The sequence below is a fragment of the Lottia gigantea genome, assembly GCF_000327385.1.
Source record: "Lottia gigantea unplaced genomic scaffold LOTGIsca_188, whole genome shotgun sequence".
Lineage (NCBI taxonomy): Eukaryota > Metazoa > Mollusca > Gastropoda > Lottiidae > Lottia > Lottia gigantea.
This window is the reverse complement of record NW_008708349.1, coordinates 139879-167025: the sequence shown is the minus strand read 5'-3', so window position 1 is coordinate 167025 and position 27147 is coordinate 139879. Positions and strand designations below refer to the sequence as shown.

The 27147-nt window shown below is 36.6% G+C and overlaps 2 protein-coding genes across 2 annotated transcripts; one reads left to right on the top strand and one right to left on the bottom strand.

Annotated features, from left to right (window-relative positions):
- Positions 1-2257: 2257 nt before the first annotated feature.
- Positions 2258-7392, top strand: LOTGIDRAFT_174251 (hypothetical protein; the record flags this gene model as incomplete). Its single annotated transcript, XM_009052581.1, has 8 exons — positions 2258-2355; positions 3228-3359; positions 3755-3873; positions 4467-4562; positions 5234-5353; positions 5554-5642; positions 6239-6413; positions 7190-7392. 8 exons carry the CDS (start codon positions 2258-2260, stop codon positions 7390-7392), a joined length of 1032 nt encoding a protein of 343 aa, XP_009050829.1.
- A 2839-nt stretch (positions 7393-10231) lies between these two features.
- Positions 10232-23310, bottom strand: LOTGIDRAFT_174250 (hypothetical protein; the record flags this gene model as incomplete). Its single annotated transcript, XM_009052580.1, has 9 exons — positions 10232-10296; positions 10846-11077; positions 11665-11873; positions 12530-12649; positions 13279-13371; positions 13768-13886; positions 14105-14233; positions 16998-17067; positions 23217-23310. 9 exons carry the CDS (start codon positions 23308-23310, stop codon positions 10232-10234), a joined length of 1131 nt encoding a protein of 376 aa, XP_009050828.1.
- Between the last annotated feature and the right edge of the window lie 3837 nt (positions 23311-27147).

Genomic DNA, 27147 nt, shown 5'->3' with positions numbered 1-27147 from the left:
CTCATGCCGGGATTGAACCCCGGAGCTTCAGGTAAGCGGGTAGAAAAACGAAGCTGAGCATAAGAAATGTTCTGTGGCTTTCGACCATGTTATCTCTTTTATATCCATTCTGAATTAAGCAGATTTTGCCTACTTGTGGACTTCGACTTTTTGATTCGGAAAGGTAAATGTTGGTTTTCTTCTCGTGATTAAGCTTTATGTTCTTTATTTTGTGAGGTTCTGTAGCACAGTCGGTTAGAGCGTTGGTTCTTTACATGACGTCATTTGCTTGGTTACCCGAACAAATGTCGGCTGTGGGTTCCGATGGCGATCGGCGTATGAGAGCCTAATGACTTTGAATTAGTCATCTTCACTTATAATTCCAGCCAACCCAATTGTAAATAGGTGCGGATAATCTGGGAAAGCTCAATGCCAAGGGGTTTGGCTTGGGACCAGCAGGTAGAAAGGATCCTTAACTGTGAACTCAAGTTGTTATCCTTGGAAAATACACAGAGTTTAGTAGTTGTTTTTTTTTCTTTCTTATAGATGAATGTGGGACATACAGTGAATCACAGAAGTTTCTGCTGTCTCAACCGGGTTATAGATCATATAGAAAGAAATTCAAAGACTTCAATTCGGAAAATGAGTGCAAGGAGGCCTGCAGCAAGGATCCGAATTGCAGTAGAATGGACAAGTATAGTTCCCGATTTAATTCATGCTACTTGATATATGGCTTAATGGCCGTTCCTGCGAAGGTATACACCCTTGACGAATGCAAGACTAAATGCAAAGCTCAAACCAGTCCGAAATGAATGGCGATTATATACCAGGGCGGTGTGGTCCGGAAATGCGAAATGTTCATGAAAAAAATCGATGCAACATATTTGACAACAACTAATGGACCCGTATCCTACACATATTTAGATTGTTAATAAATCATTCATTCATTGTTGTTTATTTTCTGACATTCCCAAAGACCCACCACCAATCCCCACCCCCTTACATTTCATCTACTGAATTTAAATGCCACCCTTATGAAATTTCTCTTCATAGCGCAGTGAATGTTTGCCTGTTTTAACTAACACCCAATTTATTAGTCGGACACTAAAATTGGTCACCTTTCCCAGTATGTTAATGTTTGGTAGCTTAGACCACCCAGATGGTCACAGTTGGCCAATTTCTCAATATGAGAGTTGGTCTATTGTTAGCCGACTAGGCGGCGATCTTGACCAGCTATGAGCATTTAGAAAAGGATCATGTCATGCCATAAGGCGGCAATCCTGAACCGCTATGAAAATTGGTAAAACCGGATCAGGTCATTCGATACGGTGGCGATCTTGACCCGCTATGAAAATTGGTGAACCGGATCAGGTCGTGTGTTACGGTGGGGAAAATGATCTACTATGAAAATTGGTGAACCGGACAACTTTGAACAAATCCATTAGCATAATTCCATAACATTATGGTTATTTTTACTTAGGTTTTGTTCATTTAATTAGCATTGATTGGAACGAGACCATATGGTGATGAATTTAATACTTTCAACTTTATCAGTTGGTACCGGGTTTTGAGCCTCATAAACGCACATCTATAGCAAGCATGATTTTTTTTAGATACTCGAACAAAGATTTTTGAGGGTGGGTTCCCAAGTTGCAGAATCAGAATCTGAATTTAAAGTCATAAGGATAAACCTACTCAATCAACAATTTGAACCATCTACACAACAGTGTGCAGTTTGGTTCGCAAAAATGGTTATTTATAGTTTAGACTACTAAACTACTCCAAACTTCGCTGTTTTTTTTGTTTTTTTTGTTTTTTTTTATTTTGAAAAAGCCTGTTTTTTAAAACAGAATATAAAGCTGTTTGTGTAAGATCTAAAGAAATTGTTGTTCAGCTCGAGTTCTATGTCACCAAGACATCAACCAATTTGATGCACTGTCTGTGGCCAGTATATTTAATCCGTGTTTGATGGCGCAACATAAATTACAGCAGTGTGACCTACCACGATGTTGGGAAAACTTCTTGAGATCACGGATGACTAGTGTTAGTAGCGGCGACCCTAGATCTGCATATTACTCATGGTGTATCATACGCGTTACTTTAATTTTAGGTTAAAAGAAACTACGACTAGGCTACTTTAAAAACATATGCCACCTTTGAATTATTTAAAGTTAATGGATTTTAGATAGTTATTAAGTGTGGCGCATCTGATGCAGACATTTACATTTTGAATGAAATTAAGTTAGACCGCCTTATTTTCCTAGATCTTACCCCTAGAATGGGTATTGGAAACGAGCAACACGTAGCTGTAGCTGTTTTCCGAACGACAAGACGCCTTTTTTGTCAATCTCAACATCTGACCCGCATCACTGACAGGTGGAAAACAATCAAAACATGCCGGGATTGAACATCGGTCTGATTAAAATTAGACCAAACTTTTGTTTTCATGAGCTTTTATTTGTAATATAGCCACTTCAGTTAGGGTCTAACTACAGCCCCCTCCAACCTTCGACAAATCGATCAATGATCTTTAGAACACACAGCAAGCGTCACACTCAATGTACGACCACCTCGAACGAGATGAACTTGAGACTACAATATAATACACTTCAATGTTAATGGATTTTAGATAGTTATTAAGTGTGGCGCATCTGATGCAGACATTCACATTTTGAATGAAATTAAGTTAGACCGCCTTATTTTCCTAGATCTTACCCCTAGAATGGGTATTGGAAACGAGCAACACGTAGCTGTAGCTGTTTTCCGAACGACAAGACGCCTTTTTTGTCAATCTCAACATCTGACCCGCATCACTGACAGGTGGAAAACAATCAAAACATGCCGGGATTGAACATCAGTCTGATTAAAATTAGACCAAACTTTTGTTCAAATGAGCAACTACAGCCCCCTCCAACCTTCGACAAATCGATCAATGATCTTTAGAACACACAGCAAGCGTCACGTCACACTCAATGTACGACCACCTCGAACGAGATGAACTTGAGACTACAATATAATACACTTCAATGTTTAGCAAATCTGTCACAAACGGCATTTTGGAGCGACATTCCACACGAAGTTTGAGGAAATGCATCAAGACATCTTAGACAATTTCTGTACAAATTCGATATGAATTCATATCCAACTGCCGTGTGTAGACAGAGTACCGCTGCTGTTAGAAATACAAGTATACCCTCGGATCAAAGAAAATTTTCTGTCGAGGAACACCATTTACTTTTTCTTTTCAGACGCCACATTTGTCAAAGAGACCAAATAGTCATGCGACCTGTACGACGACCACAGACGTTCTGTCGACCACATTATCAAAGAATGATAATGCCTTGTCCGAACAATAGTAATCAATTATGTAACACTTTTAGGTGAGTATATGGGCAAGAGTTTGTTCCATTGATCATGTTCCATTGCAAAATACTACTTGCATTTTTTTTTTTAAATGTATGTATAGCAATGCTAGATTTTACTTATCTGTGTGGAATTTTATTCCGAAATAAACAATAATAGTGTTCTTGATACATTCATAGAGTTGCGGCGGAGATGGAGGTACACCCTAGATCCCCAACCCACTGTTCCGAGAAAAAAATACCCCCAACTCATTCCTAAGGCTATTCAAATATGACCGCACAGATGTTCGGCTCTTCCCAATATGGAATCTCAACCCCAACAGTCTACCCCATATTAAAACACCCAGAAGAATTTAGCAAGAAATAGCTTTCGGTCTTTGTTTTTATGTCCGCGGATTATTCCTTCTCTTTAGATTCCGGTGCAGAATAGCTCAACGCTCCGTCCTCCACATGGTACCACAGCGTGAACAATCATATTCCTGCTGTCCTGGTTGGGCAGGTTACTCTCCCAGATATAGAGGATGTATGAATCGTAAGTACGCTTACTCTTCTAGATACCCATCTTCCGATGTCAAGCTATTCAGAACTTCGTCTGATACCTTGACTGCAATATCCACGTTTTCAGTATTACGGAAGTTTGTAAAGCAGCGATTTGGTTGGATTGTACATTAGCAAATACAGCCAATCAGCAGTAAGTCTGGCTTTGTAGTCTGATTGTCAAGGGCTATGATTTACTGTATTCCCTTAATTTCGTAATACACGGAAGGTGGCTATTGCAGTCAAGGTATAAGACACGTCATAGCTTGACATTTTGAAGATTCTAGACACCTGATAACCATAACATACAATGATGATACATTAGATGAAAAGTTCATGAGATGCTACCAATGTACTTGTTATTTTGGGTTTTGTTTTGCGGATCGGATCTTTAGTAATTGTTATCTTTTTTTATTATTTAAATCAAGTATCATAAATTGATTAATTCAAGTAATTTTCGTATATCAAATGAGTTGGCTTATTGATTAAATTGACAATTTTCTTGATCACCTATAGAAATGGTGTATTTGTAAGAAAATTTATTGGACCAAGTACTAAACCAAATATTTTAAGTATTTACTATTCCAGCTGTATGTGAAAGAAAGTGTGAAAATGGTGGACATTGTTCCAAACCCGGTCAATGTTCGTGTCCTAATGGATGGTCTGGGGATTGCTGTCAAAACGGTAAGTGTCCTCAGTAAATACCTTAAGCTTAAAAAGGTAAATCCTGAAGTATCAAGACAAAATTTGTTAGTGCTGTAGGCTACTTACTGGTTAGTAGTCGAAGGAAGGATTAACGGCTGATCAGAAATTTCACAGGGAATGCAGTCTTGGTGTCAAAACCCAGGTTCACCAAACAATTTCTATAATTCAAATATTTCTGCTCATCGGTGTCCGAATAGATGCTATAGCTGGTACTTTTGAAACGTCTCAAAAATGATAAAGGGGGCGGGGTAAATTAATCGAAATAATCGATTATCGTCGCTAGTAATTTACTCTTTCGATTATCAAATTTCATAAGCGATTATATCCCAAAGTAACATATTCTCCACTGTATCGTTAACAAGTGGTAATCTCTTCCACATAGTTTCCTTTGAGCACATAACATACCCACAATAAACTATAATAACTGATCAAAGAAAGAATATACTCCTATGATGCAAAAATAACCCACGAAATTGAGAATTTTGGTATGTTTATAATTTAGTATTTACATGGTTTCTCAATAGGATTATGTCGATTATTAATCGATTAATCGATCTCAATTTGGTAATCGACATCCCCACCCCCAAGCCCTAATTATAAACCCCATAAAACAATTTTCAAGTATATATACAATATCCAAATTATTTCAGATACCAATGAATGTAAAGGGGAACATGAATGTCAACAGGTGTGTAATAATAGACCAGGTGGTTATAATTGTTCATGTTTTGATGGCTTTACCTTACAGAGTGACCAGAAATCATGCCAATGTAAGTTTTAATCTGTTGCTGATTGAAGAAAAATGCTTTGTCTTCATCTGCTTGAAAACGTCTGATCGAAGATCTCCAAAACTGCCGTCCTATACAAATGTAAATCCTCAAAAAATTGATGAATCTTGCAGTCAAATGATGAAATTAAATTTTTGAAAGCGAACCCCATTTTTTAACATTCAAAGAAATTGTGTTTTCAGTTTGTTTGACCTGTTCTAATGAATACAGAAATTTGGAAGTAGAAAATAGAAGATTAAAAACAGAAATCGATTCTATGGAATCACAGATGGTAGGATATTTTAATAGTTTGATCAGACCCGAAAGAGTTACTTCCCATTCTAGTTGTATCGGTTGTAAATCAGAACCTGTGTAACTCATTTTACTGTACCAAATATGTTACTTCTGATGACGAATCTCCAGGTGGTTTTAGGGGTCTTCATTATCCCTTCGCTAATAATATTTTAGAAATTAGACATTGCACTGTACCAAATGTGTAACTTCTGATGCCGATGGTACACGTGGTTGTATGGGTCTTCACCTTCACTCCAATTATTTATTTTAGATTATGGAGTCCTACCTTCTTCCTATTGCTCTTGAAGACACTTATTTCAGTCAGCCCTACCGACTGCCACTGTCATGGTGAAATGGCTCTAAAAAGTCGACGTACACAAGAAGGCCGAACCATGGAGCACATGGACATACCTTAATAATTAAGCCATCCATACCATGTATAGGCTTATACATTTCGGCATTCTGGTTACATCAGATATTTCATTCGTCTTGCCAAAACTTGTCTCATACCAGTCGTACTTTTCTGGTATGTTTGACTCAAGAGCCAAAAAACGCTTTAGATAAAATTAATTACGAATTCTCTATCTTTAACAGAGTTTATTGAACAGAACAGTAAGTTCTGTTACAGAGAAACTGACAAGGCTTAGTCAAACTGTTTACCTTGAAGATCGAACCAAAATAGCTAATAATGCTCACAACACCGACGTTCAAGATGCGTTGGTGACTTTGAGCGAACGAGTCGGAGAGTTAGAAGAATCCAATGGAAATTGTAAGTTCAATAACTTGAATGATTGCTTATTAAGCTTCAGGAATAGTGGCCGTGCCAGCCTCCCGAAACCGGGGGTACAAATAGGGGAAGATTGACTTTATGGGGGGACAACTGTCGAGGTTGAACTCAAAATGTGGTAGCGAATTTCCCATGCAGAAAAAAATTTTGAAAAATATTTACTAATTTGGTGTATTTTGACACCTATTTTTTTGGTAAAAACATAATAAAATTGTTTCTTTACTTGAGAGTAAAAAAATCTTTGATTTTTTGTGAAAGTGAAGTAGGCGGTACAAACAACAAACCCCCACCCCTTGTTACTCCATTGGCGCCGCCACTATCAACAAACTCAGTAGCAGTAAGGCTTGTTTATTTTTTGACATTATGCCAATGCTAGACCGTTTCAATCCCAAGACCGATGGATGGAAGTAAGAATAATCTTCTACATCCGTTGTAACCTTGAGCTTCTTCTTCATAAAAACCTTCCAATGTTTATCATGGTTTGACGGCGAAAACCAAGGTATTATCTTGACCTATGGCGGAACCTCAGATTAGCGAGCAATGGATGTAAGAATAATCTTCTACATCCGTTGTGGCTGATTTTAAGAATGACCCAAAGGGCTATATTGTTTACATCAGCCATGAATTTATTAAGATAAAAATATGAAAGTGCTTTCAAGGGAGATAATAACATAAATATTTCTTCTTTGTAAAATGTGTATGTGTATCCAGTGTTCACATGTTCTTAAAGTATTTCATGATGGGTGCCTTTTTTGCAGGTTTTTGCTCTTCCGAAATAGCTCGAGCTCAAAACGATGTTTATAAAGAGTTTAAAAGAATGGAGAAAGATTTGGATACTAGAATCAGTTTACTGGAATTTGAACAGATTGAGCCTCCACCGTCGTTTAGACCACCGTGGATCGATCCAACTGTTTTTACACCTAGCGAAAATGTTGAATCTAAAAAACCTGCGTCGCCTTAAAAAGCACGGATGATAAATATATTGTGACTTGTTTCAGCTTTGAAATATATTGGACATCTCGATGCTTTTCCACTTGCATTACGGACCATATCTTCGCAATGCCAAGCTATTACGAACTGCGACCAATACCTTGACTTCATTGGGCTCTTTTCTCGTATCACGAAATGCATCACTTTGATTGCAGTGAAGCGAATGCGAATACAAAATCCCTCGACTTGTGGTTTTACAGAATTTCTATCGAGGGTTCTGATTGGCTGTATTCGCTGGCGTACAATCCAATCAAATAGCTGCCCTTACAAAAATTTTTGTGATACAAGAAAGGTGGGTTTAGCGGTCAAGGTAGAAGACGTAGTTTGCAATAGCTTGACATTATGAAGATGTATTGACCAGTGGAATGATGTTTTGGGCATCATGGCAGGACTGAATAACAAGCACCATGGTTCAAACTGTCTTTCAGTTTTGTGATTAGTAATCTATATGTGTGTTTAGTTGACAGGTTTTAATGTCTGTATCGTGTCGTGTATATATTTTGAGAAAGTGTGTCGGTAAGAAAATTGCTTGCTCTAATAGGTTATGTACATTTTGCATGATATGAGGAGCGACACCCACACCCTTACTTAAGAGAAAAAGGTAACTCGTGCGGAAATGAAACGTATGATTAGGTTATGAACTGGGTATATTTTTCATAGAACCCCTTCCTGTGTTTTTGTTTTGTTTGAGTAAAATTATAAAAAATATATGGCGCACTTGCAGCAATCGAAATAGCGCACCGCCACAAAAGACAAAAAAATTAGTATGGATATTAGAGCGAAAACAAATACCTAACCGGGCCATATAATTTTTTTTCAACATGGTTCACGGAGAGGAAATTCTGTAATTCCTCCTCCTAATCAAACGTCACAATAACGTGCAACAGTCCACGTATGAAACAAATAAATTGGGATATACGGCATGGTTTAAGCAATCGATCAAGATTCATCTGATCTTATATCTATGCTAAATTATGTTCATCGGCGTCCCCTTTATGAAGCAAATAGAATCTGGGTCGGTGTATGAAAGTCCTTTTTTTCTCGTTATTCCGGTCGAGCTAGTTAATGGACACAAATTATCCAAAAAGTTCAAAGTCTTTTTGTCTAAAGGGTTTGGCCAAGGACCAGCTGGTAGAAAGAATCTTCGTGAACTTAAGTTGTTATGGACCTCCATCGTTACTTTTACATGCTGCGATCGTTTGGCGGTTCAGCCATGCGAAACCGCATCAGTTGCGTTAAAATATGTTTCAAAATTGTATAAATCTGTGTTTTGCTCAAAGTATTTATTATTATTATTATTACAGATCTTAAACCAATTTCACTGTTCTTGTAGTCTCTTTGTGCACAAAAGTCATTTCAAAAGTGATAATATTGCTTGGTCACACAGACCACAAAGGACTCGCTTCACACGACACTTTGACATCCCGTCAAACGATCACCGTTTTAAGTTTGAACGCAACTATTGTGCTTCCAATCAAACCAACTCTGTTGTTAAATCCATATGCATTGATATTGAGTAACCAGAATTTTGCGTTATAAAGGTAATCCTAGAAATGTTGTTCACCACATCACAATTATAGTCATTCTAGTAAAAGTCACTGTTCTTCACCTTTGGTACAATATACTTATCCAAAAACCACTAGTGATTTACTATGTCACATTTCACACCTCCAAATGCAAAGAGATGGTTCTTTACTAGACGTCATTTGCTTGGATTATTGGTGCAAAAGTGGGTTCTAATCGCGATCGGCGTGTAAAAGTCCGATGGCCTTGAATAAGTCATTTCCACTCATAATTCCAGTCGACCAGCTGTAAATGGGTACAGATAATCCAGGAAAGATCAATGCCAATAGGTTTGACCAAGGGCCAGCTGGTAGAAAGGATCCTTAACTGTGAACTTTAGAACCTAAACATAGTTGATTCTTTATTTTTTAACCCATCTCCTAAAACCAGATTTTAATGCACAATAATGTTGCGGACACATTTGCAACAAAAGCGCATCTATGTAGGTAGCACAGTATTTATATCACATACATTTCAGTATCGCATACATGCAGTAATATATAATTTTAAGTGAGTAATGTTTGCCGGGTTTTGACTGCAAAGTGGTAAAAACTGTCACCACAAATCCACTGCTTACCTCATACTAGGGTAATAAGTAGGAGCATTGAAATGACATTCCCGGTTGGTTTTGAGGAGTATACGATTGAAGTTTAAGGCTGAGGTAGGTCTTCTGAGTCGTTCACTTAGATTCAAAGACGGAGATTCCAGTTTGTGAAATTCCGCAACATCATTTAAAGATCCACTACACAGTATGTATCAAAGCGACACAAGCACTTAATATATAAGAAAAAATAAAATAAAAAAAATCAAGGAAACATGGGGTATCACCCTTCTCGTTTCAAAAAATTGTTCAAAGGACTGTCGAATATCCGCCTTATATATAAAATATATCCGGTACAGCTACCTTATCAAAGATAGTGATCCAAAAATGAGGATAAGTATGTGTCAACAACCATCACGGATCAACCAATTTCTAATATGATTGTCGACTATTCGTTATATTTTAAGCGTATGCCCGGTACAGCTGCCTTGTCGAAAAACGGTTGCTTTATATTACTGGACAATTCTGAACACTTCAGACAGCCGTACTTTAAGTCAACACGAAAAAGTTTTCAGTGTGGAACACATCCTCCAATTCACTTCCAAAATTTGATTTTGTTTACAATATAGTCGCATTTCAATACATCATAGGGAATTCACAATATGCTTTTTAAAGTCATTCCATGTTTCTATGGTATTTGTGGTATTTAACCTCGCGGAATATCACCTCTTCTCCCCCTTGGATTATAGTCTTCATATTCTTTACAAGTACCTAAAATATAAACATATTTATTATCCCTATTTCACGCAACACAACTGTATAATGTTATACAACAACACAACTACGTAAGTTATACAACACAACTGCATAAGTTATACAATGACACAACCACGTAAGTTATACAGCAACACAACTGCATAAATTATACAACACAACTGCATAACACAATAACATATGTTATACAGCGACACAACATAAATAAATTCTACGACAACACAATTGCATATATTATCCAACAACACAACTACGAAAGTTATACAACACTACAATTTGAAGACGCATTAGGTACCACACTATGCTTATTAGAACTAAAGTAATAAAAAAAATGGCGAATAAGTTTGAGGAGATGTATTTGTACCGAGGTTAAGTATCAGGTGCGTTTTAGCATGAACGGGGTCGAATTCTGATACAGTTGAAAATAGAAGAAGCTTATCACGGTGGGACCTCTATTCGCTTCTTCAATTGCCACTGAATCGATAAAAACGCACTGGACACCGCACCTTTTTGATTGGCACATTTAAACCGGATAAGAATACTTACATCCTTCTAGTCTCTCTTCTAATAAAGAAATCTGTTCACTGAGTGATGCTATTCTATCAAAGGGCATCACATCCGGATTGGCGGCGTATAGATTAGGGTTGTAAGGATCGAGTGTTGTAGTAGTACTCGGTGTAACGGTAACTGGCTTTGTGGTGGCTTTTATCTCATCCATTACATCCATGGCATGTTTAAAATTATTCTCCATTTTGGTTAAATTTCCCATGAGCATATCCTGAAGAAAATTTTCAAAATTTAACTCTCGTTATAACGAATTTAGTTTTCTTATTAGCAACTGCAGAATCTTAAACATTTAACAAATTTGAGTTAGAAATTATTTTTGAAAAAGAAGATGAAAAAGGAAAAAACATTTAATAGAAATGAATTTTTCTATAGGCTTATTGCTACTTGTGAGAGAGGGCAGCTAAATTAGTTAGGCTGTCATATATTTTCTCTTGTGTTTAAAAGGGGGCGAAACTCGGTAGAACTAGCATGATCGTCAGTTTTGATAATGAGATGTAAAATAAAACGAATTAAAAATAAAAATAAGAGCTCGAAGTTTTAAAAACAAGATGGCAAGGAGCTTTTTTAAATAAGATGGCAAGGAGCTTTTAAAACAAGATGGCAAGGAGCTTTTAAAAAAAAGATGGCAGGGAGCTTTTAAATATAAGATGGCAAGGAGCGTTTAAAAAGAAGATGGGAAAGAGCTTTTAAAAATAAGATGGCGAGTAGCTTTTAAAAACAAGATGGCAAGGAGCTTTAAAAAATAACATGGCAAGGAGCTTTTAAAAACAAAATGGCGAGTAGGATAAATCCTAGTACCTTTTCCTTCTCTAGATGGTTAACCTTCTTCTGTAATTCACCAATAGATTGGGCCATATCGTTCATAACCTGGTGATCACTGGTGTCTGTAGTTACTGGTCTCTTATCTGCACCATGTAACTCAACATCTTCTATGGATCGGACTTTACGGGTCAACACCCCTATGGAATCTTGCATTTCTCTATATTCTTTAGTGCAGGACATACAAACTGCAAGAGAAACACAGTGCATTAGTCAGTTTATACCACGAATCACTCACGGCAATAAGTCTGATAAAGTCCTCACACTTTTGCCTTTGACAAGGACTGAAAAGGTTTTTTCCCAAACCTCTATAAATGACATGTTTCTTTGCTTTCGAGGATCTTCAGATTAGAAACGCACAAGCAGGATCCAGTGAACAGACAACGAAACAGCAGCAGATCTTTACAAGCAAACCCAGAATTGACCCATCACTGTTCCGGATGTATAATTTCTGACTGTACAAATGTTTCGGGTATAAAATCATCATCAGGTCGGACGATTTGGCAATACGGTTTTAATTTCCAAAACATGGAGGCATGAAAATTAGCATAAGAGAATGGAGCAATGCTCCAAATGATACATATTATTGACTTCATCAGTCTAGTGACATCTTACAGGGAATTCTATGGTCGTTATGGAGATTTCCTTGATAAATACACTAAATCTGCTTCTGACATTTTTAATCTTGTTGAATTGCATGATTTGGACCATGCTTTTCTTTCGCAACACCTGATGGTACTTCTCTTTGGAGGAGTCCACTACTCCACTACGAGTTTGCCATTCATTGGACCAGTTGTTTAATTGAGTGAATTTTTTTTTGCTTGTATGTATTTTTGCTACTTACATTTACAACTTTTCATATCAGAATCTAAAGTAAAACCATCAGAACAAGCACATTCATAGCTTCCCTGTTGATTGAGACATTCCTGACTACAACCATGAGATCCAGCACACTCATCTACATCTGAAACAACAGATCAAAACATTCAACGGTCCAGGAAAAACACTGATAAAGAAAGTACATTCAACAAACAACCAAAATAATCCTTTATGGACATTTACTGATAGAGATCACATTAAATGACGAAACACTATTTTATGGTATTCTACTTCTTTGTTTTAATTTTCAACAATTTACTTTGTTATTATGATGCACGCTGTGTTCAGATTTTACGTGATGATGACAGTAGTATACCATAAACTTGTGTTCCAATATGTATGACAACCAAAAGAAGTAATAGAATGTCATAAACTTATTGGTCTCACACAAAGAAGAATGAGCTGGTCCATCTGACGTTCATTGCTTTCTCTTTTTATAGAGAACAATCTTGTCAATGATTAAGTTCCGCCAGTTCCGAAAAAGTCCTGAAGCTCTTTTCACCCAACACATGTTCAACATTTTGTCCTGTTCCATAACATAAACAAGTAGTAAATGCAATCGGGCAGATATTCTCATACCTCGAACATATTGGGGACTCTACGCTGCTTTGAGTCTGAACTGAAGGGCAGCTTCTGCGTGTTGGTGTTGACATTTTTCATTTCAAATGCCTATGCCAATTTTTAAGAGACGATTGTTATTTTCAGGGTTCTTACCTTTAGTACAGTTTGGTCCCATCCAACCGGCTTTGCATTCACATTTATTAGGACCGACACATATACCTCCAACACATCCGTTCTCACATACAGCTAGAAAAGATAAGTATAAATAGCTTTTAATTACAGGCAATGGATGACTATGGTATCTCCCCTAAATATGTTATAGGAGTCGAACGGGAAATGCAAGTTTTTCAGTGTGGTATATTTTGACTATAAATTCTCTATATTGCACAACTGAAGGTTGACGAGGTTGATAGTCAATGGCAGACCTAATCTCGAGCTGCCGCATTAGCATTCTTTTTGCAAATAAATACCAATGGTTGATGATTGAGATACAGTTCTAACAAGCAGTACTGGATACGAATTCATCCAATCTTTAATAGCAAGTTATCTAACCAAGAACCATCCAGCCCATACGAATCAGAATCCAGTCATGCCTTGCAGGTTGTTTTTTTTTTATGAGAGCAATGTTGATCTGGTACTTACGCTTTAAACATCCTGCATCATGAGGTGAAATCCTCTTCCATCCAGGACAACATTTAGGTACTAATCGTAGAGATATTCTCATTCTGAACACTGTTCTGTAGGCTCGTTGATACACGACCCTGTAAATGAAACCGATTTGGTTTATGACCACATCTGTTGGGGTTTCCATACCGACCTACATTCAAAACAATAGCGGTAGAAACACCACTTTTTCCAATCTGAATATGGGTTTCAGATGTATTCCGGATAGAGAGAATTCGGAAATTAAATCCAATCTTTCATTCTAAGCCGAGGGCAAATATTTTTAAGAAAGAAGATTCTGAAGAGCTATATTCACCTAAACCGTGGACAGCGTCCATACCCATCAGCACATCTCTCTGGTGACTGCCTGTGGACTGATCTCCAATATGATTGTCGTACTGGTACAGGTTGAGCTTGTTGTGTCTGTTGCATGCATACATGTCGTCTGAAAATAAAGGGAAGTATATTAAAAAAAAATGTACACACAATATTGCAGTACATACGCTGTCTGAAAAGAGTTTCACGTCCTACTTTTCTGTACCAAATTTGGCTAATGAAGACGGGCAATGCCTTGCAGTGTACCTTGGGGGAAATTTTACCAAAACATGCATTGCAAGACTCCCGGAAATTTTCGTGAAAATGGGTTGCAGATTCATTTCTTTTCAGAATATGAAGCGCGAAACGCTTCGCTGCCTACGCTTTCCAAAAGTTACAAAGGTGCACAGGGGCCTCGTTTTTTTGTATAATTCAAACGACTACACGCTTTTCCCAAGCCAACTCTATAGTTTTTCCACACTTTGACTTTAATATACTTGATTATATTGGTTTGCTGGGGGTAAATGTGTGGTCAATGAGAGAAAGGCTTATTTCGCAGTACATGTATAAGTTATTTTGAAGTTATCCCACACTTTGACTTCAATATACTTGTTTATAAAGGTTTAAACTGGTTTGCAGTGGAACAAAGCTATCGTACACTTTGACTTTAATCTGAGATGCAGTCTAGAATTTAACTCTACTGTTAAGATATGGTAATTACCTCATTAAAACAATATAATTAAGAGTGCACTTGATATAGAATATATGGCTAGTAAAGTGAATCGACCAATGCAGTCACCAAGAGCAGTTTAATTACGTACAAACGTGAGAGTCTGAAACTCTGCTGTTTTTTTTTTTTTTTTTTTTTTTTTTTGAACGATTGTTTGGACACGTTAAAGGGATCGTAAAGAGGTTTTCTAAATATTTTATGTGTATCGGGGTCACTAATAGCATCAATTTGCACCATGCTAATTTTCAGTGTTTCCGATACACATTAAAATTTGAGAAGGATTTAAATTAAGCTCTACCTCATATTTGGTTTTAATGAAGACGAGCAACGCCATGCAGTGCGGAAAGAAAGAAATGGACCGCAAAAGCAAAAGCTTACTCGTTATCGATCGTCCGAATCTGTTCCATGCACAATAAGCCGCAGCCGAGCTTGATTGTTCGGAGGGGCAAGAAATATACCCAGAGGGTCAATGGTATATGTTTAGTTACAGTAATGGAATAGGTCGGTTGTCAGAATTTTTTCAGAGCTCAACCCCCTCCCCCCACTATGGTGTGCACTGGTGCACAATACTCAGAGCTTCGGTTTATAGCCAAATAAATTCATCTGCCGAATCAACCCGTGAAAATTATGCACGATAACGTCTAGTATCACAAGCTGAATATCGCCTTGCTGTCAGAATCTTTCCAACATCATATTATTAACCATATTAAAAGTAATTGCATGTCGCACTTGTACATCAATAAAACACGTTTATCTTAACTACCGATTTAACCTTCACAGTTGAAGTCTATGTCAAATATATAATTTTACATATTTTTACATAATCGGGCTTCTATCTGTGAACAAATGTGCAATTTAATTAAATTCAAGTGTCTTAGGAGACTCGTTATATTAGTTAACGTATGGTTGTATGCCAAATTGAAAGTGAATTATGATAATATGCAAATTTTTACTCAATTTGACAAGAATTCCCTTAATGAAACTATATGTTTTTTTATCGTGGAAGCAGAGGGGCAAGGATTTTTTGTGGATCCATTTACGCATATACCCACAGGTACGAATATGAATAGGAAAGCGGATCAGCATGGCCATGACGGAGAAAATATTTGATGGAAGTTACGAATTAAACGGAGAAAGACTCCAAGGCAAAGCCCATTGCAATTCATGAGCGGAGGGGCAAGTACAATGTGCAGATTGGCGATGGTCTATGGTTTGGAATTGTATTAATGAAATTGGTTGATTTTCAGAATTTTTTCAGGGGGGCAATCAATGTTACACCTCGATGTAGCTACGCGCCTGTACATGATGGCCCAACACATCAGCGTATAATGCTTAGGTCCTTAATCAAGCTTTAAATTTTAATATGGTTAACACTCTTCTAGACACCTGATGCATGTCATAATGACATACTCACTTATTATTGATATACTTCCTTACGTAAAAAGTTCATAAGCTGCTGCCAATGTTTTATCAATATGTCGTTTTGGTTTCGTTTTGCGGTTCTGTTCGTTAGTACTTCGTTTATGGTTTCTCAGCGATGCGAATTTTAATCTCAATATTCTTCCGTTTGCTTGAAACCGTTCCGTTGCGTTTGCGATCCTACTTATTTAATCATCAACGACATAAAACTCCCTTTCTATAAATCCATTTACTTTAAGTTCCATAAGTTTTATAGCAACGTTAATTCAATTAAATCCCCACAATTAGGTTAGAAAAAGCTCCCGTTCTCACAGTCAAATAACATTAAATCACACTTTGTGTTTCTAAAAACCCAGAGAATGCCGACCGAGGTACAAATTTAAATTTCACTTTTCGGTTCATAAAAATGCTCAAAAAATTTGTTAAATAAAATCTGAAAAATCCACAAGGCCAAAGTTAAGTGATTTACCGGTTGTTGTGTTACGGATGATCTAAACTTCTGAACCACTGTTATCAAACTAGTCGCTACTGAGGTGGATCGTTTAAGAGAGAAGTCACTCTGCGATTGCTGTTGCCTACTGAAATTGGCGTCTTTGAAAGAGGTCCAATGTAGCCATTAATGTGGTCATGAAATTTGTGAGTTTTTTTCTAAACTAGATGAACATTGTTAAGTTTGTTTCTTGAAATTCAACTTAAAAACAAAGTCGTCTAAGGATTTGTTGAACAAACAAACCATTTCAGCTACCTGTGTTTCTGACAGAAAGGATTCGAACACTTGGTTCGTCTACGATTAAATAAAAACAAAATGTTTTGACCTGATGAAGTGACAACAGTTTTAGTTTCATGTTGATATTAAATTTCGAGGAACTGAAAGTCACACTTTACACTTTGGGTGATACAAGTAACAAGTTCTACATCGGGCTGTAATATGAAACGTTATCCCCTATTAAGATAAGCTTGTACCGGAAAGTTTCTATACACGAAATGAAACGTAGTGTCTAAAACAAACTTCAAAGGAGGCGAACACTACAGAGAAGACATTTTATAGTCCCTTTTGTGTCGTAACCTTTAGCACGAAATAACCACAAATTGGACATAAAACTGAATAGTTCAACACTTATCATGAGGTTTTGTATGTTGAATTCAACACAAACGTGCCATAATTAAAGCTATTTTGCTCGACATAACGTGATCTAGTACCCAATTGGGAACAATATGGGGAACCCGACAACACAATACCCTTTAATCTGTTTTTGTGTTGATGTAATGTCGTATATTTTCACTTAGTAAATATGATTCTATTTAATTATGAGTAAATATTGGTCACTAATCTGTGGACAGGGGAAATTCGCACGTTTAGGTGTTTTGAGTGAATTCAACTCACAAATTGACTATTCAAAGGGTGAAAAAAAGGCGATGAAAATGAATGGCGACCTTCATTTCTGCACCTCTTCGGGCTATGAGGATGCGCTAACGCACAGTGTGCAACGAGGGCAATTTTACCAGGACAGCGAGATCAACCGACTCCAATGTCGATTTCCAACTGTCGAGGGGAGGGATCTTTAATGTGAACAGTGTACAACACATGGGACCTAGGTTCATTCCAAACAACTAGACGCTTTTTCCATACCATCCATTAGGTAATTGGCAGGGGGTTTAAAAATCCGAAGGTATAATCTTTACCTATGCCGGAATTGAACCATGGGCCTTCTGATGATGAAAAAGCAGATGACTTAGAATGGTGTTGTGATAAATATTGAATCTGATTTTTTTCATTGAGTCAAAACAGGTAAGACCGGGGTTTTCAATCCAGGGTTACTATCACCAAGGGGGTAATTTTCAAACAGACTGCAGGGGAAGAGAAAACCTAAGGAAAAATGACGTAGTAAGGATTTATAATTGGAAGGAACGTGAGTTGCTGTGGTAATGCTATCCATCAAGGATCGACATCGACACATCCATTACTCTTAAACAATTTTTTGTGAGGAAGATGCAAAATCGAAATGAAATGGAGTTTTACGTTCTACTTTTCCGCTCCTTGCTGGATCAGAGCAATTGTCCAGTGGAGAACATTATGTGCTATTTGATTTGCGTAATGGCCTATCGTTGCAATTACAAGTTATTTAAAGGCGTGTACAGAGCTAAATGTGCCATTTGAAGCTAAATTTCAAATATCGCTCTATTAGTTAATATAACGTCGTCTCTTTTGGTCGTTTATCTCATCATACAAATAAGGGAGTTGTGATTTTACGTCAAGATTTGTTTGAAAATAGTTATCTAAAAAATAATAGTATCGTGAAGTCTAGACTAGGCTATTATGGTAGCAATTGTCAGCTCAATAACGCATTGATGATAACAATTGGTGGGAAGACACAGCGGGATCTCTTCAAATGGATTTAACTTTTAAAGGACATAATAAGACTAATTTCATCTTTGTATAGCCGGTCGTTAGAGTAGGTTTCGTATTTCTTATGGCCCCGTCACACCAGAAAGGCGTTTTAATTGAGCTGCTAGTGCGATGGAAATTGACTCAGAGCGTGGATTAGGGACACACCAGACATCGTGCAATTGTTGCCGCTATTCGAGATCGATAAGGTCGTCAGACAAGCGTTGTAACATCTCCTTGAGCAATATGAAAGCACAGTCTGGTGTGATGGGGCTATTAACAAGCGTTAAGAGAAATCGTAAATTAAAAATTTATGTGACGTGTCTAGCATCGAAAAGTACATGCACGCAAGAGAATATATAATGAATTGAAATGTAGTTTATGTTCTACTATTCCGAGCTTTACTGTGCTTTAAAAAAGCCGAACAACGAAATGACGGGAAAGTGATATAAGTTTATTCTTTCGCTTTTCCGTTTCGTCCATAGTCAGCTAGTTTGTCATTGTGTAAACCTTTGAAATACCAACGTCTCACCGGAAAATAAAATGCAGAAAAAAGAATTAAAAGCATGCATAATGCATAACGTTCAATTTAAAAAGCTAACCGGAACAATTAGATGAAGAAAAAAGAATAATAAGTATGCACAAAACACACTGTGAAAACCTCGAAAAATATCAAATCTCACCGGAAAATAAAATGCAGAAAAAAGAATTAAAAGTATGCATTATGCATAAAGGTTTGAATTAAAAAGCTAACCGGAACAATTAAATGCAGAAAAGAAGTTGTATTTTCAACCGGATATATTGAATCATAGTATTATACAGCTAATAGAGGAAACGCATTCGCCAAAACAACTCAGTAAATTAATCATAAGCCTGAAATAGCAACTTTTTTCTTGTCAGTGATGGAAATAGAAACATCCGAAAGATATAGTTTAAAGGTTACACTTAGATAATGGTTTTCAGTCGCGATTCTGAGAGGAAATTCTCATGGCGTTATTGCTGTGAAGTAGCTTCAAAGGGTGCTCTTGACTGAGGTCAGGTGCTATTTTCCCATTTTAGCAGGGCTCGCTCCATGCCTCCGACATGTGTTTCGTTATACAAACCTCACCAGGACAACTAATTATGGAAATAAAGATATCAGTCGCTATATCCTTGAGAGGAAATAGTAATGACACTACTGCTGTGATGAAGCTTCAAAGGGTGCTAAGAGCTATTAGTCTTAAAGGTCGGTGATGCATCATTTCCACTCACTAGCTCATCCCATCCTATCGATATGTGTTTCAGACATAAAGTCCTCATCACGACATCGCTAGTTTTGGAAACAGCTGTCATTCGCGATACCCCTTAAAGGAAATTCTGAAGACGTGACTGCTAATACACCTCCAAAGGGTGCTCAGAGCTGAGGTCAGATGCGCTTGCTATTCCAATCGAGCTCATCCCATTCTGTTAACATGCATTTTGAAGATAAATACCGTCAGGACACGGAGCTATATCCCTTGTCTTCCACGTTTAGATGGAACAATAAAATGGGGCCCAGTATAAGGACAAAGGACAAATGCCCCTCACACTGCACAAACCACACCTCAACTGCGGTTCCCTCATGATACTAGCCGCTGTCCAAATATTTCCCATATTTTCACAGTACATCTCTCATTTCAAAAGCCCAATGAGTAACAAGACAGAGGGTAAAATTCATCAATTGTTAAGTTATTCAGGTTATCTTGTAGATAATGGTATTACATTTTATAATCACAGATAAGTTTATTTCTGGATAGGTTTATTTATATAAAGAAAACACCTGTTCACGTACTACTCAGATTGGGTGTAGTTCCTTGACCAAAGTTCACTGACAGTTTGTGGGCCGATCTGTGGACTGTTCTTTCAGAGTAATAAGCTTATACAGTCAATTCAGCCGCGCCCTCAAAACGTTCCTTTCTAATCAATGTTACTTTTGATATTGATGATGTGATAGTTCTTCCTAAAGCAACTTGCAACAGCGGACATTTTCTCTTTAAAACGCATACAAATGTGACAAAACTTGTGCTTCATTCCTATTTAATATTGCGTCTTGATACCAAAATTTAGTATTAAGTCGCTGTGGCTTAGTGTGTTGGTCGCTTGCTAGCTTAAGTTTAGGTCCAAATATTTTTTAAGCAGTTTTTCCGGCAAGTCAAAGGGTCGACATGGAAAATTGTACAGTCCATTCCTATGACACAAACGCTGAGGCCGCATATTGTGCTATAGGTCCTGTAGTTTGAGATCTCTAAACAGATGGAAATCGCAATTGAGTAGGCTAATGCTACTATCCAGACAATCACTGCATGCCTGGCACTGTCACAACAACAGTAGCAGGGGAGCAGGACGTAACATCAGATTCAATTTCATTTGCAGTTAGGAATTGCAAAAGGCTACTGACACTGTTCAGACAACCTTTCCCTCATTGTACACTGCATGCCGCTACCGATCTTCACTACAACAGCAGCAGAAAAGCAGGACGTAACACCAAATTCCATTCATGTATTTTTCTAATAATCACGTGAGAAACCGATTACATAAAATAAAATGGCAATTTTTCTTCACGCAAAGAAAATAAATGGTTCCATTCGTCTTTCAGACGGTTGTAATCAGCATACATAAATCAGAGTTAATTATTGTGAATTTTGAAATTTAACGTATTTCTTCATCTAATCACATCACAACACGCCAAATAACATTTGTGCTATGTTTATTTTAATTTTATTAGTAAAGTAAACAATCTTTAATTTTACGAGGCTTTTCGATTTGACTAGATTTTTGAAGTTATTATGACATGCGATTATGAGAGATTTTGTAAAATTTAGCAATTGGTAGGTTGACAAAATTTGTCTCAGTAAAATTCTGCTGTCTGAGGTCATTTTACCAATCGTACCTTAGAAACGGTCTCAGAATTTTTTTATGCTAAGCTAATGAGTAATAGTGTTCACTCGAAATTTGAGCCTTCAAATCCATGTGTGTCCAGAATTATCCGTGTTTGAGTCGTCTTTTTTTAGAAACTGTCATATATAAGACATCTAGAGAAAGAGGAAAAAAATTCCTAGTTTAAGATATTTTTGAAGGAATGCTATTTTCCTACATTTCTGATACTATTGCAGATTATTTGCATATATTCAAGACCCAAATCAACTGACTGTCAATAAGGTGCAAAACAGGTTTTCAAGAATATTTCTGTGTGCGGGCCATTTATGACGTTTATTTGCACCTTCCCGATTTCCTATTAAGGGTCTTTTGTTCCTGTAACTTTAGAACATCAGAAAGACTACCCACAATTTTATGGTATACTACTACTACATGTGCTTAGTTTTCAACAATCTACATTGTAATCATCTGGTGAAAATGACAATGTAAATTGTTAAAACGTTGTGTTTAATAAAACTAAGGTGTAGCATACCATAAAATCGTGCTCCGTTATACCGTTAAAGGTAGCTTAAGGATTATTGCTTTTACTTTACTTTCATTCAACTGGGACAGAACGACGTATTAACAACCGAATCAATGCAGTGCATTGTAGATATTTCAACAGCAAACTGCATATTACAGAATGCCTTGAGGGGTGGGCTAGATCGAATTCGTCTGGGAATAATTTAACGCTAGGGGGTTTACAAAATTAAATTCAAATTCTTGAACATCCTAAATTCCCAAAGGCATGAAAAAAGCAATAACAGTACATGATTTGAAGGTGTCTTCTCGCCGTTTTCTCTTCAAATTGAACTAATTATTTAAACTGATTCCATATTTCTTTTCACTGAAAACAGATGGAAATAGTTGGCATGTTTTTAAATGTGTTTTTTATTCTTTAATTTGCTTTTTGAAAAATAAACTTTTGTTGTGATAAATAATAATACTATGATATACTGTTTTGTCGACAGGAAATTACCATGTAATTTTTGAATGGAACTAGAAAGGTTGATAGAAAAATGAGATTTTGATAGACTTTGCCTGTCTGTTGCGTTTCTCAGTTGTCACGTCATATATGCCAACAATAACCACTCAGTTTGAATAATGTGTAATGATTGCATCATCATTTATTGCTTTTGGAGTTGTGTAGATAGCTCGTTGCATTGTGTCAGATTGTGCCTTGATTTTCAGACTTTCGCTTTTGGTTGTCCGCTACAATCGTATTCAAATTGACAAACGCACAAAACATTACAATCCATTTACTGTACATTTAGACCGCTATCATTACTGCAATATGTCACTAACCTTTATTTTATCCGTTAATATAATCAAACATAAAATAATTGGGGATAACGTTTCAGGAAAAACCTTCAACTCCAAAAACATAACATGAAGTAGTACGAAATGAAATCACGAATGAAAAAAAAATAGGAGGACGAATATGCGAAATGTTGTTATATCTGCTGTTAACAATTTCCCGAAAAAAAGGAAAAAGGGAAAAAGAGGGGGGGGGGGGGGGGATGCACATCCGAAATAATTCTGATAACCGACTAATTCTATTACTGCAACTAATATACCATTGCCCCTCCAGATACATTACTTGCTCCTCCGAACAATCAAGTCTGGCTATGGACCTGCTAGTACCTGGTGGTAAAAATCCCATGTACATATGACGTGAAAGAAACTTTGCAGATATTTTCTTTATTATTGGTATATTCTGTAAATGACAGATAGCCATTGTTCGTTTGATACAAACAACTGATGTCGACAAAAAACATGATAATCGTATCAAAACCACTGTTTTAGTAACTGACAAACTATCAAATTAGCACCGTAAAATAAACTAATCAACCGACTTAAGCTCAATGATATACCATTACAAAAAAAATCTGTGAAGAACAAACAAGTCCGTTAACTAAAACTCGCTTAAAGCATGTCAATATCAGGAGCGATCATTCGAAATAATACGCAAGAGTAAAGTTCAATGGTATTTTGTAATACGACTAAAATGCTGAAGATCGTATTTATATAAACCTATTAGCTTCAAGATTCAACAGTACAAAAACTTTGCCTGTGTCTGGAAGTTTGGTTTCAGTGAATAAGTCATCTTTCCTCATTATGCAACTCGCCCCAGCTCTGATTGCATGATCCAGAGAAGATCAATGCCAGGAGATTTAGCTAAGGACCAGCTGGTAGAAAGTTGTTCCCCATGTAAACTATGGTTGCTTCCTTCTTTTAACACCCGTTGCAGTCTTCGTATGAGTTTGTCAACTTGACATTACTTAACTTTATTTGTACCCAACTAATAATAACATTTCTAATATTTTATAATAGATTGTTCGTACTAAAGGTGGGTAAGGAAATGACAAAATTCCACAGATTCCGGAAGTGACGAAAATCCTTAAGAGATTTCGGAAGTGACGCCATTCCCTCGGGCTATCTTGAAACATGTACGTTATTTATCAAGCTTACTTATTGCCATTGAACCAGATCAACTTTCAAATAAAAAATGTAAACTATTTAAAGGAATAGGTTCGCCATCCGTTTGACCGATTTTTTTTAACTAAGCTAATCAGTAATAGTGCTCACACCCCACTGTCGAAATTTTAGCCTTCAAATCCATGCGTGTTCAGAATTATCCGCGGTTGACTGTTAAAATGCCGACTCGTCATTTCTTGAGACACTGCCATATATAGAAAAAAAAACATATATAGAAATAGAAAGTGAAATTCCATGTTTCTAATCTATTTATATGTATTCAAGACGTACATCAACCCCCGAAAATGGCGACCTTGTATCTTTAACCGAGAAACGCGAGAGGTTATTCCGACACAGCTGTAAGTAATTTCAAGTACATCATCAATTTACTAGTGTACTATTACCATTATTACAGTCAAGTAGATGAGGTAATGGTAGGATATATGTCAAATTAGACAATAATAACCCTACTGACCTAATGACCATTACTCACTTAATAAGTTACAAAATTAAGCTAATACTTAAATCGTTAACGTTAACCAAGAATTTGAAATCAGCTGGTACCTAGCAACCAAGTAAACAGACAGAAAAACAAACTGCACCTTATTGGCTAATGGAGATAGTTTGCAATTAGGGAATTCAGGACAGCGGCAATATGCCTACTCTTTCACAACTTCTTTAAAAAGAAGCCATGCATAATCCCTCGAAAATCCTGCTGTATCTTTAGAAGATATGGCGAGATATTGTTTAAAAAGTGAACAAAATCAAGCCAATACTTAAATCACGACCGTTAACCAAGAATTTGATATCAGATGGTACTTAGCAACCAAGGAAACAAACATAATAAAACATTCATAATCCCACTTTACATGATACAAAAATTATATCCGTTCTCGGAACAAAATACAAAACGCTGGGAATGTAGGGAAATCAGGCAAGCGTTCTGGGAACCATTCCAATTATCGATAATCATGCACTGTGCCTCGTCAATTCCAACCTTGGTTCTAGTAGAATTTGAAGACCATTCCATAGCATTTTATGACGACATAGCCCCAAATTTTGGTTTTAGATTCCACACAGTTGCCATAACCAAGAAAACAACAATCTTATTGTTAAGGTATCAACAATGATCAGTATATATGTGGGTCAAACAGTGGTTCTTGTGATAACCTATGACCTCAAATAAAGGTTACACGTGCCATAGGTTTATGGTAACTGCGTTTTAATGGTAAAAATGTTGGAAATATTTTTCTAATGTTTTGATAATAGCCTTTTTATGACCCAAGTGGCTACGATAAAATCTGACTTTTATTATTGTTATCATACCTTCAACGGAATACATGGGTCTACAAATCTGGTACAAGAAGCCTTACGTACTTCAAATTATGAACACTTCTCTGTAAATCGTTTCCTGATTCGTGTAATTGTACATTCATTGTACGCCTATCGTAAAAGTTGTACTGTACACAATCTAATTAAATTTAGATTGCAATTGCTTTTTTATTCACTTTTCGTCCTAAAGACACGCTTTGATGGTTAAAAATAACGTCATTAGAACGGGACTGTGGTAGAAAACGTGTTAGATTACCGTGGAGACAGAAACGTAAATAAAACGGAAACAAGCTCTGATTTGAATTAGATTATACTGTACTAATCACACAGTTTCTAACAAGCATGCTTGTGGTCTTTCGTATACATGTTATTTCGAATTTCAAACAAGTACACTGTACATCTTTCGTAAATGTAGTTCTCTCGTATGGTACGAATTACTGGTACAGAAAAACGTTCATATAAGCAGTACAACTTATGTGCTACGATGCAACTAAGAGGCATTTCTTTTATACCAAGTACCTTAAAGTCAGGCAACCAAAATTAAAGCTCATATAATCATATCATATAATGAGATTATAGCAGGGCAACACATGCGAATACCACAAAAAAAGACGTTGTACAGATGATATTTGCAGATATCAAATGAATGAAACAGCCAGAAATCAAATTTTGTGTTTTTCACAATAAAGACCAGAAACGTTTATAATCTGTAATCTGTATTAGCTAAACCATAACATATGCTTTCTATCCCAAATCTCAATATATATCACTTAACTTTTATGTTTTTAAACAAAACAACCAACGGAAATGATCTTTCCATATTACAAGATCATTGACGATGAATCATATAGACATCTGCATTAGCGTAAGTCGATTTAGAAAAATTGAACCATGAAAGGCGTCTTAAAGAATAATGTGTGGCAAATTGACCAAGTAACGAAAATTGGATTGAAATGGCCCTTCACGTCTTAATTTGTTGCCTGGGCGAGACTGATAGAAACATGCAGTGTCCAGTGATATTCATTTGTGCAGGACAGTACAATATTGTTCCTCTCGGTTCCAAAGGATCATTAAGGATCATGTACAGTTTGTAGCATTCACTATCTCGGCTCTGGGTCTATCTGAGCGCACTTATGAAATAATGTTATATTTTGGTTATAAAAAAGACAGAAAGAAAAAAGGAACAATCATTTCGCGAGGCTAACAATTAAAGTTCAAGATGATACTGTCTGCCAGCTGATCGTTGGCCAAACTTTTAGGCATTGATCTTTCCTGGATAAGTCATATGTATTTACAACTGGAAAAAGGAAAATGACGCTTCTTTCAAGGTATATATAGATGACGTCACAAAATATGCTTTATCACAATAGTGACGTCATCAAACACTTAGTTTTAGTGGAATTGCAGGAACCACAGACGTCTGATTGAAAATTTGAATGGTGCAAAAAGATGCTATCAGTGTCCCTGATACACATACAATATTTAAATAAACCTTTTGAAGATGCATAATATTGGTTAGTATTGTAACTAAAGCACCAAATATCATGCAAATTCTTAAGAACAAAAATATGCAACTTTAAGATGTTTATGAACAAATGTCGAACGTTCAACTCAAGAATTTAACTGAGCTGTTGCACCAGTTTTGATGGTAATCATAATTTTGATAATTTAAAATGCTCCCAAAGTTGTATTTATCTAATACACCAGATATCAAAACTTGTTTTCTAATCTCACGCTATGGCATTATTTACTTTTAATGGTCAAA